Here is a 12,488-nt window from a genome sequence, read left to right as displayed (position 1 = left end):
AAAAAAATGGCGAAAGTTCCTGTGTGCTCGAGGAGGAAACAGGAACACAACACACACATGCGCGCGCACACTGACACTGACACTGACACACACACACACACACACACACACACACACACACATATATATGTGTGTGTGCGTATATATATACGCACACACACACACACACACACATATACATGTATACACATATTCTATACATATACGTGTATGGATATACATAAATAAAAATATATGCATACATATATATGTACACAGACACACACATATATATACACACACACACATACACAAATATACATACATACATACATATTCTATACATATAGAATATGTACATACACACACATATATGTGTACATGCACACAAGTATTCATATATATATGAATACTTGTATATATAATGTCTATCTATCGCTATAGGCATGCGTACATATGTATGTGTGTGTGCATGTCTATTGATATATTATATACTGTATGTCAATAGTACATATATAATATATATATTATACATGTACATACACACACAAGTATGCATATATATACTGTAAATGTCTATCTATTTCTATAGTTATGCATACATATGTATGTGTGTGTATTTATATATATATATATAGAGAGAGAGTGTGTGTATGTGTATATGTATATATATATATATATATATATATATACACACACACACATATATAGTCATGCATACATATGTATGTGTGTGTATTTATATATATATATATAGAGAGAGTGTGTATATGTATATGTATATATATATACACACACACACACACACACACACACACACACACACATATATATATTTATATATACACATAATGGCATGTAATAGCATGCGACGCGCTGATAGGTGTGTGTGTGTGTGTGTGTGTGTGTGTGTGTGCCTGGGTGGTGTGTGTAGGGCTGGTCTTGATATGTTGTTTTTCAGTCTTGAAATTCAAGTTGCAGGGAGGGGGAGGGAGGAGAGGGGGAGGGGGTGCAGGTGGGAGGATAGTGATGTGGTCTGGGCTATAAGGTCTTTTGTTCCAAATTTGGTGCAGTGCATCAAAATGCCTTTGCCTTCTTGTAGGGCAGCATACACAAAAGACACACACACACACACACACACACACAAACTCTTCAGCATTTAACTGCGTGGCCTACATCTAACAGCCCTCTAATTTATTTTGAGTGTAATACATTCCTGCTTTTGCGTGGAAATAAATCTACTGTAACCCAGAGTGTGGGACGGGAGTCAGCAAATGTGCTCCTTTCCCGGTCCGGAAAAAAAGTCTACCCTCATATTTGGGGAAAGTAAACTCAAAGGTAATTTTACTGGTTGAGACGATTTAAAATGACAGCGGGTTCACTGTAAAAGCGTCTCGTGTCTGTCATCCTCCGCTCCACTTGCAGTCAGATTGCATCAGGAAATAGACTGAGGCACAAACGATAATACTGCACCTCATATGCACCTGCCCGTGGTAACCTGATTTTTTGGTCACATGGTTTCCATGGTAACAGAGCAATAGTCTTGACAGGCAATGAGGAGGGTTGTATAAGCAGTCTACTAACTACATCACTCTACTACGCTCTACACACACACACACACGCACGCACACACACACGCACACACACGCACGCACACGCGCGCGCACAGAGCCTGTGATGTCATTACAGGTATGAAACCGGAGTGGTGTTGTGAGGAAAAGGGTGACTGATATTTCGGCAGCGGTCGGGACGCACCAGGAGCGTCAAATGTCTGATGGAAAACTGGGAGCGTTGGCTGACATTTTGGAAAGAGTCTCCGGCTTGTGTTTCAGACACGCACGCGGGCCCACAACAATAATGAGCCCTTTAAAGTTTGAATAAAGTAAAGAGGAAAAGAAGTGACACTTTTACTCAACATATGATTTATAAATGTCTAAAGACAGCTTCTTTTTATAATAATAAAAACATAAAATCAGAGTTCAGTTGATGTAGTGAAACACTTGGAACTATTAACTTTTACGGCCCGTTTTATTTTACACACACGCGCTCGGCTCTGCGCTTTTAAAATCAAGCTTTAAAAAATATTATACATTAATATGATTTTCTGCTTTCATTGAGTTTATTTTTTGACCAGCATCAGTCCTAATAATAAATATCAAATATTTATTGATTTTCAGACTTTTAACCCTTTACATACCAGTTTTTGTGTTATGTGTTTAGATGAGAAAAACACACACACAAATATTATTTTGAATATACTATGTGCAAAGTAGATTTTTCTTTTCAATTATCAGCGACACTGATTGTGACAGTGCACCTACTAGAAATAGCATGAATTTTCTCTATATGCCAAATGGCAAAATGGTAAAAATGGCAAATTTCAAGATAAAAGCCCAAATTGACACCCAGAAATAATACAATGTTTTCATGCTTTGATGGCTGTGGGATCAAAAACTGCAGTTTGAATGGGTTTCAATGGCACATTTTTTCATTTAACAGTGTGAATGTAACTATTTTGTTTCCACAGTGTATTTTAGACTTATTGTAGCAGCTGAGCTGGAAATTCCAAGATTAAACAAAATTATAAAATCTTGCCAAAATGTATGACAAATGCATGAACACAGCCAAAATTATATATATAAAAAAGAATTAAAATGCACCAAACAGTCCCTAAGGGTTAAATAATCTCTGAAAATAAATCCCCAAAAAATAAAAAACTTGCAAAATGTAGCACCTTTTTATAGATTTTTTACAGTTACACTGCATTTTAAGGAGGACATCTGTATGTCCAAACACTGTAATTATGGTGACAAATAAATTAGATGATACAAAGGCTAATTAAGTGACATCAGTTATGGTGCTGGAATAAAATTAAAAAACTGACTCCTCTCCAGCTGACGTTGAGAAAAGATGGTAAAATGCGACCGATTTAGTGACCAAACCTTTAAAAAAGGCCTCAAGAACAGCTGAGCGCTAAAACACTGCAATGTGCATCAGGAAATAACCTAAATATAATGTTTTTTTCAAAGAATTATGTGTAACTATTAATTTATACTGTTTTAATGCGTCTTTACAGCAAACACTTTGAGCTGTCACAGCAAGCAAAGCACAGCTGCAGCTAATCACATTAATTACATCTCCTCTGCACTCAGTTGTCCCACCGAGCCAGGAGAGCGTGCCCACAGCCGGTACGTGGCACAGCTGAATGGAATGCAGCCATAATTGAAGTTATCAATACACCTGTGTGTGTTTCCTGCTGCAGTATCACGTCAAACGTCTGCTGTGAAAATGACTTCTGCTGCACCTGACTCACCACTTACCTGCACGTCCACCGTTAAAATACACGTTAACGTTCATATTATCAGTAGTTAATGAGACCGATAACCTATTTATTTGCAACCGATATGCATTCACATTTCAATTTAAAATCTTTTATGTAAATATTTGTAATTTGGAGTATGAGGAACTCTGATGCAAAACTGTTTAAATGCCTTTAAAAAATATTTAATCAAAACTGAGACTTTCAGCATCAGTTCCCAGCAACTTTTTTTCTCATGAAGTCAAGTTAAAATTTAAATAAAAATGAATGAATAAAAATAGCTCCCTGAGGTTTTACAAAGTAAAAGTTCCTTGCATGCTGACACTTTCTTTGCACTTTTTAAATTAATACATTTTATCAGCCATCATTAAAATAAAATACCGCAAAATGCCAAATACCGGACATAAAAGCTTTCTTTAAACTTTTATGTCTTTTGTTTTTGTCGCAGTTTTCATGCTGTTTTACGGTGTTTGAAGTGTCTGAGAAAACAAAAGGAGATCTGCAGAAAAGCTACAACACCTCTGTTCTACAAATTCAACAGTTCTCAAAAAAATGGCACATTAGGGAAAAAAAAGACAAAAAAAAAGACAATATGACACTCTTAAATTTTAATGTCACTATTTAGTCGAAGCAATCTGTATTGGAGACAATTATGTTTAAGTTAAAAGTACACAAATGCATCAAAGCCTAGAGATAAATCACGTGTACATAAAATCACAGCAGCTCGGTCGGCGTTAGGCTTCAGGAAAACATGGAGTTCCTCGGTTTGTTAAAGGCCTCCCTCTGCCTCTCGTACATGAGGACGTACGATCTAAGAAGGTCCTCCATTGTGTCGGCCTGAAAACGGAGTAAATGGAAGTGTTTGTCAGAAAAATAATTCACTTCAAAATCACTTCTATAACTTATTTGTAGAAAAAAGGTATGCTGGCTTGTTATGCAAGGATTACTTTCTGTCTGCGTTACTGTTCACCTGCCTGGGGACTGCAGATAAATATGAACAAAAAAAAAAAAAAGTACAAGAAAATTACCCAAAAATTTGTAAAAAAAAACCCCAAAAAACAAACAATTACAATAATTTTGTAAAACAATTTTTCTATATATAATTATAATATTCATGAATAAATTAAAAAAAAAATTAAGTTCACTGGATATATTTCCCTAAAATTTTTTTTAAAAATAGTTCTTTGGTTCTTGTGGTTTAAGTAAAATCAACTGAATGATTGAATCGTGGAGAATCTTACCAAGCGTACATTGTGAGTAACATTTCCATATTGACAAATGTTTACAAATATATACATATTTATATATGTAAGCATATAACTAACTCCAGCAGGTAGCCAACAACCCTGTTTTATACATCCAAAGAAATTGTATAAAAATAAAGTGCACAGGACGAGGCTTTTATTTGAAGTTTTAGGGTGTGTTGATTTGAAGTGGTTCTTGTCAAATAAACTTGTTATTAAATAAAATAAATTAAATTTAAGGGACAGACGCTCACCTGGGGGGTCTCACAGATAAAGCTGTAGCCTTTCAGCAGAGTGCTGATGGTCATCTCGAAGTAGCCGCCCTCGCTGTGGTAATCTGTGATGCGGCTGAACGGGTGCATGATCAGCCGCTCCTGAAGGGTTTGATCAAGATACATTAAAGGGGCAGTTCAACCCAAAATCAACAATACACAATCCTCCTTTTACCTGTAGCGCTGTTTTGGTGTGAGCTGCCGAGTGTTCGAGATATTGATGGTAGAGACGAGATAATGGAACTACACGGCACTCGGCTTATGCACCAAAATAAATAAATCAATATACATTTTAAAAACTCAATGCAATGTCTCTTTCCAGAAATCAAGATAACCCTCAGACTTTTTGTGAGCAGTTTCATGCATGAACTATTTTCTTCTGGCCGCTCTACACACACCGGCCGAATCACTGTGGATTATTAAGAGTTACCGGGTCATGATCTCTGGGAGGAAACATCGCTTTTTGCTTTTTCAAATGTATTTTTTGCACTAGTTCTACGGCCGATATCTCCAACACATCTCGCACCAAAACAATCCAGATTAACCCTTTTAATCCTGGAGCGACGCCAGTTTTCTTGCTGTGCTTTTCAAATGCGTTTGCACCTTTAAAGCCTAAACAATTTGGTTTGATTTCTCTAAATAAGATGGCTAAAAAGCCAACAAGCAACTCAGTAAGAAACATCCCACAAACTGAAATGTAATTAGGAAAAGGTGACAAGAAAGTTATTTGAGAAATATGGAATTAATGTGGAGAAGTTAATTATTAGAGGTTAATCATAATTTAAAAAATAGGGAAAGGTGTCCATAAAACAATATTTATAATAATAATCATCATCATTATTATTATTATTATGACTATGATTATTATTATTAATAACTAATTCATCTCTCTATTTTTATATATATATATATATATATATATATATATATATATATATATATATAATTTTTTTGTTTGTTTTGGGCTAAATTTCTGGTCATTTTCTTGTCACTCGTAACTTGTAACTTGAGCGTAAATTGTGCATTTTTCATTTTAAACTGTCACTTTAAAAATATAATGGCTTGTTGCTGATAAAAAGAACCCTTTGTCCCAAAAAAACAGCAAATGAATATAAACGGAGATTAAAAGTGTCAGACTACATTTGTGTAACGGTGAAATAAAATGCTACCACACAGCATGACAAGACTGGACGTATATTGACACAAATAAGAAGGAGGACATTAAGGATATTAGGATATTAACAACACAGTTTAAGACCTACCTTTGTTTTTGGGTCTATGAAGCTGACACCTTGCTTGCTGATGGTGATCAAAAGTGCACTCGGGTAGCTGGATTCACACGTTTGCTGCAAAGTCAAATAAAAATCACAGTGTGTTAAAACAGTTTCTTCAAACTGCCGTCTGCCAACTCTGCCGTCACTTCGTCCCGATGACTCACTTTAACTTCAAAGAAGGCACAGCCGAAGGTTTGCCAACTGGAAATGGCTTTCAGGAAGGCGATTTTGGCCTCCTGCACCGTGATGCCACTCTGCTTGTTGTAGGCGGAGATGATGTGCTGCAAGTAGAGCAAAAAGCAGAGAGAGGAAAAGTGAGCAGAAATCTCCTTTTACACCTGACACAGTCATGCAAAAGCTATTTTAAAAGCTATTGCTCATTATGTCTCAATAAGTTTTGTTTGACAAATTTGTTACACAGATCTAGTGCCAAATTTAACCATTTTTGGTCACTTGAGTATTGATAAAAAATAGTCAAAAATCCCTCCGAAACACTACTTTACAACACCAAGACCTTAAGGAACACAAAAAAAAAATCCATGCTGTGATTTGGCATCAAAGACTTTTGAAATGTCATGTTAAGATTTGTGAACATAATTTATTAAAAATAACAAATAAAATTATTATTAACTATTAATTGATGACTATTATTAAAGGCTGTTACATGTCGAAGACACTACCAACTGAAATAAAATTAATACAAGATATTAAGATTTTTAACTTAATTGCTAAACGTTGGCCGAAGCAAAATCAAGTGTATAATAATAATAAGTGTATAGTAGTGTATAATAGTGTATAATAATAATAATAATAATACCTGTATGTTGTATTTATAAGTAACCTTGATATAAATATTTACCTTTCTTTCTTCTTTTTACTGTAGCTGTGTATGTAAATTTTCATTGTCTCCATCAAATAAAAACTTTATAAATGAATAAACAGGGGAGAGTGGTGGGTACCCGTAGAGCTAATTGTAAAAAGCATGACACGGTTGGTACCATCGCATTCCTCAGGTCTAGTTTCATATGATACCAGTATCTTCAGTCTAGCCTTTAAAACCTGATCCACTACAGCCTCTGAAAGACAGGCACGTTGGCCGAGGACATGAAGGAGGCTAAATGAGGAATTATCACGTCGTAAACGTCTCTGTACTTGTCTTCCTTTACCTTCTTCCACTCTTCTGGAGACATGGTTTTGATCTGGTCCGCAGGAACCAGCCTGCTCAGCATCTTGGGGATCATGACGAACTGCGTCCGGTCCGAATCGACTTCTGCTCTGAACAGCAGCCCCCCAAGGTTGGTCATATCCTCTTTGGTGCAACTGTGGTATCCGCGCAGGTACCTCGGCAGCTCCTGCGTGGAGGCAAAAAAAAAACCAAGTCTCATATCCAAACAATTCTGTGTGTTAAAAAAAAGAAAAGAGTAAAAGGCAGCAGGGTGAGGAGTGTGTTTTTGGCTGAATACCTGCGGGAAATGGAAGGTGAGGTCTGCAACCAGGTCTTTCCCCGGGGTCACGTTGAACCAGAGCTTCCTCTTAAACATCACCAGGTATTGCGCGTTGGCCTGGTTGCCTGGGAAACAAAACATCACTTATGAATCTGGAAAATCACTGACTATGAAACTTGAAGGCGTCAGTGTGGAGTATTACCTTCTTTCACTTTTTTTCCTTTCTTGGGAGTCTCTGAGGTCTGCCTCAAACTGTCAAAGAAGTATTTCTCCTCCTCCAAACTTGACATGACCTAAGAATTAGAAACAGGAGTACGTCAGTATGTTAAAGGAATACTTCGCTCCGACATGACCAAATTTATATTCCAATTACTACCAACGTGTTAATGTTTAGTTGATAAAGAAAAATGTGTTTTTCTTGCATGCCTCCATGGTCAATGAAGTATCTCCACCCCCCACAGAAAATCAGAAAGGTTTTGATGAATTGAACACACAATGGCACATTTTACACGCTTTTCATTCTTAATTTGTTAAATAATGTTGGCTGCATTCATGCATATAGCATAAACTTTGGTAATGATATATTTCAGTTTAATCTGTGAATTTGCAGCTCAGCTTCTACAATAAGTCTAAAATACACTGTGGAAACTAAATAGTTACATTCAGGCTGTTCAGGTCAAAAATGCTCCACTGAAACCCATTCAAACTGACATTTCTGATCCCACAGCCGTCAAAGCAGAAAAACATGACTTGCATTATTTCTGGGTGTCATTCTGGGCTTTTGACTCTGAATTTGTCATTTTGACTATTTTCCAGGATTTTAGGATGTTTTAAGGGATTTTCTGACTATGGAGATAATACAAGCTATTTCCACTGGGTGACCTGTCACAGTCAATGTAGCTGCTGATCACTGACAGATCCCAGACAGTTAAAATTTTAAAAAATCTACTTTGCATGTAGTATATAAAAAAATAATTCATATTTTGTGTTTTCTTTTTCATCAAAACTTATTGTGGCATCATGACAAAAACCTGGCATTTAAAGGGAAAAAAATCTGAAAATTAATTAATATTTAATATTCATGACAAGAACTGATGATGATTAAAAAAATAAACTCAACGTAAGTAGAAAATCATATATATTTAATAACATTTTTATGATTTCTGTCACATTATTACCCAGCCCCACCTTGTCTGCTGTTTTCAGGAACAGGCCAAATCCGTCGGCTGAGATCAGCGTGAGATGAGAGGCGATACTGCAGCACAGGTCTTTGATTGTGGTCGTCGACGTCACCTCATATATCTGCAGAGAGAACAGCAAGAACAGAAACTTTCAGCTGATATCTAAATGGACTGTGTAAGTATATCTAAATGTATATGAAAGCCTAATATTGAAAGAATACACGCTTTTTTTGGCTTATATGACTGCTTGAAGGATGGATGCTGATAATAACAGAATAACCCGAAACTGACAGAAATAAAGAAAACAATTTAGGAAAATGACGATCCAAACAATTGTCATGTAACATCATGTATTTTGCATAATGTTCAACATATTTTGGGATTTTTATAAAAACATTTTAAACAATGCCCAAAACAATTTGTACTTTTAAGCATTTTTCCAAAATGTTCTGTCAATTTCAAAACATTTTATCTTAATTAACCTTGTTTCATCTTGCTTGTGTTCAGTAGGACTGTTTGGTTTTCTGTTGTTGTATTGCTGATTAAATTTGAATTAATTTCAAATTTCTTAAATAATTTTCAGGTCATTGCTTTGTCACCTTTTCCTAATTTCTTTCAATTTGTGGCGCATTTTTATTATTAATATTATTATTATTATTATTATATTATCACTATACTACTACTACTACTACTACTACTAATAATAATAATAATAATTTTATTATTATTATTATCCTCTAAACATAGATGCATTTACTTTTACCACAGTATCCTGGGAGTGCTGCTTTTGTTGCAGACAGTAAATTGGCCTAAATCGTCTCTGAGCTCATTGTTGAGTCACGATTTGTTGGCAAAAAAATGTCAAGAAATATTGTCATTTTATGTTTAGTTCAATTTTTATTTGGTCGTCCTCTTTTCTAGGCCAGGAGGCTCAAAGCAGCTGCTTATATCACTTAATGAGTCGGGCCGGATCTGCTCCAAACTTCCCTCCATTAGTAAATAAAAAGGAAGTAATGTTATTAAAGAGTTAAAACATTTCTGAGAGTCTGCACACTAATGGACACCTCATCTGAGAGCTTAGAGGACAGCGTCTTACGTGACTCGTGTCATTTGGGAAGTGGACTTTATGGAAGATCTTGGTGCTGTTCTGCTGGATGGCGTCCACTTCGACGGGATGAGGAGGAAGCTTCCTGGGATCCTTACTGAGGGAACAAAGCATACGGATCAATTTATTACACACACACACACACACACACACACACACACACACACACAAAGAGATACACTGACAGCACATTTGAAATTTACCATACAGCAATACCATATCTGAGTCCTTTTCTATTTTCAGTAAAAACAGGGTTTTGTGTTTGTTGTGGAAAGCTTTGCACAGATGATTTTCCCCAAAATATTCACAACTGGGATTAATTTTAGGGAAAAACCCTTAACCCTCCTGCATTAACTCACATTTCATTAAATCTCCAGCTCTATGTTTTTTGGGTTTGTTACTGGATAATGCCATAATGAAAGAACGGTCTGGCTACAGCAACAGGATGTAGAATAAAACTGAGACATTCAAAATCATCTGCTGTTTTATGGATTTAGATGGGACTGATGACAAAAATGATTATTTTGAACGTGCTACATACAGAATAATGGGGAGGAAAGACAACTCGAAAACATAATGTTTCCAGCCTCGGCTATCGGCAGCATGGAGGCGTAAAAATGCAACATGCATCTTGGCAAACAATTTGGAAAAAGCTGACTAATGAATTGACAAAGAGACAGAAAAGAAAGAGAAAAAACACTCTTTTTTTTTTAAACAGAGAAAATGTCTATAAAATTAACTAATTTCAATTATTAATTTTGGATAATTTTAAAAACATATTGCCATATAAAATCAAGCATTTCAACACTTCAGTGTGCCTTGGACTGTTTTTAAAGATTTTAATTTTATATTTTTTTAATGAAGACGATATTCCACCCAATGAACCCTTCACAAGGTGGAATATTTTGTCAATATTTACATGTTCTCCATTCTTGACATAACTCACAGTAACAAACCCTTCATACAGGACGTCATCTCGTTACATGTAATCTATTACTCCTCATTTCCAGGCTGACCTGCGCATCCCCTGCAGCCTCTCCAGGCAGCCGGCAGCCAGCGGGTCTCTGGGCCGCGACTCCAGGAAACGCACTGTGTGTCTCATCAAATCCCGACTGGGCGGAAACAAGCCTGAGCACAGCCACATGAGCTGCCACCCACGCTCCATACTCATGCTGCAGGAGCGAGAGAAGAGGGACCAAATCACGCAGGATTGGTTATGTTGGCTCTGAGTTACGTGAGAACGATTTAACAGAAGTTCACAGTGAGGGAGCACCTGTTGGTGTTGTTGGTCATCTGTCTCATAATCTGGCAGTAGATCTCGTCCTGCAGAGCCTCATGCTGGGTGGCTGGACCAAAGATCTGGTCTGTCAGATCTATGTGGCTGCGAGCGTGTTTCATGGGGTAGTCGCCCATGTACTTCAGGATAGGTAGCAGCCAAAGTTAAAGATTCACACACACAGTGATGAAACTGAACTGAGCTCCGAAACACATGCAGTCTGTTTTTATGTGGTCTACAGAGAGGAGCTGGTTTCTCTAAAAAAAAGGTACAGATTACAGATTGTTTGGAATCATTAATATTGAGGTTAAAAATAACATTTTTAGTTTAAGCCTTTTTCTCACCATTCAGCTACAGCAGTCCTTAAATCAGAGAAACACCTTAAAATAATGGAAATAGTCTAAAATCCCTGATACATCATAATATCCTAAAAATATCCTAAAATCCTAAAAACGTCCTAAAATCCTACAAAGGGGTTTAAATCCCTTAAAACATCCTAAAATCCTGTAAACAACCTAAAATCCTGTAAACACCCTAAAATCCTTTAAACATCCTAAAATCCTACAAACATCCTAAAATCCTGTAAATGTCTTAAAATTTCATCAATATCGTTTTGATAATGATCACACTGAAACTGCACAGCTTTGATGTTAGACGCCTTTGCATCCTTCATCGGCAGGGCGCATGTCTACTAACGGTCTACTAATCCATCTTAAGTCATTTTTAATTATTTAATAGGCCTACCTGTGAATTTTGCGGATATGCAGCACCTAAATTTGCCCATGTAAACAGAAACTCAATAGCTGCACCTAAATTTTACAGTGAAAAAGATATTTAATTCCTAAATTACTGTTAATAGAACACTATGTGATATAAAAGGCACTATTATACTGTTTATTACACTGCAAAACGGCCAGATCTCACCACAGCGTTTCAGGATTGGCCTCCATCTTTAACCGTGGCGGGAACATAAAACCCATGAAACCTAACAGATGGCGTCTGCGTGCACGCAGCAGGGACGCCTGAGTTTTTTAGGATATCGGTGAAGGCGTTGCAGGCCAGGTTGCTGAGGTCGGAGTTGCGAGTGAGGCTCTTCATCAGCGGCTGTTTGAGAAGCTCTCTGGAGCTGGCCCACAGCTTCTCCCTGACGACCCCTTTACGACCGACATCTTTACCTGCGGGCCTGCGAGGAAACGCAGGGAGAGCGCGTCAGTCCTGTTTGCTTCTGCTGTGTTTTTTGACCACTGCTGTTTTAACCCTTTGAAGCCCGGAGCCACAACATTTTTTCTCGTGCTGCCAACAGACGCCTTTCACAGTCATTCAAACCTTTGAACTCGAAGCAAACTGTTGCAATTTCTTTTAAAAACATTGGCGGAAAATGCAATGGGCAACC

The 12,488-nt window shown here is 36.9% G+C and overlaps 1 protein-coding gene across 1 annotated transcript in view; it reads right to left on the bottom strand.

Moving 5' to 3' along the window:
- Positions 1-3,891: 3,891 nt before the first annotated feature.
- Positions 3,892-12,488, bottom strand: part of LOC121939480 (unconventional myosin-VIIa-like) — a 32,569-nt gene continuing 23,972 nt past the window's right edge. Inside the window, exons 39-50 of the mRNA XM_088085863.1 lie at positions 12,136-12,278; positions 11,093-11,246; positions 10,836-10,991; positions 9,811-9,916; positions 8,722-8,835; positions 7,736-7,826; positions 7,552-7,658; positions 7,255-7,440; positions 6,253-6,369; positions 6,077-6,160; positions 4,797-4,916; positions 3,892-4,135 (exon numbers count right to left, since the gene is read on the bottom strand). Coding sequence (XP_087941989.1) covers positions 4,040-4,135; positions 4,797-4,916; positions 6,077-6,160; positions 6,253-6,369; positions 7,255-7,440; positions 7,552-7,658; positions 7,736-7,826; positions 8,722-8,835; positions 9,811-9,916; positions 10,836-10,991; positions 11,093-11,246; positions 12,136-12,278 — 1,474 coding nt within the window. The 3' untranslated portion in view covers positions 3,892-4,039. The remainder of the gene's footprint in view (positions 4,136-4,796; positions 4,917-6,076; positions 6,161-6,252; positions 6,370-7,254; positions 7,441-7,551; positions 7,659-7,735; positions 7,827-8,721; positions 8,836-9,810; positions 9,917-10,835; positions 10,992-11,092; positions 11,247-12,135; positions 12,279-12,488) is intronic.

This window comes from Plectropomus leopardus, chromosome 12, assembly GCF_026936395.1.
Source record: "Plectropomus leopardus strain MGB_pleo_1.0 chromosome 12, ASM2693639v1, whole genome shotgun sequence".
Lineage (NCBI taxonomy): Eukaryota > Metazoa > Chordata > Actinopteri > Perciformes > Serranidae > Plectropomus > Plectropomus leopardus.
This window is presented reverse-complemented; position numbering and strand designations above follow the sequence as displayed.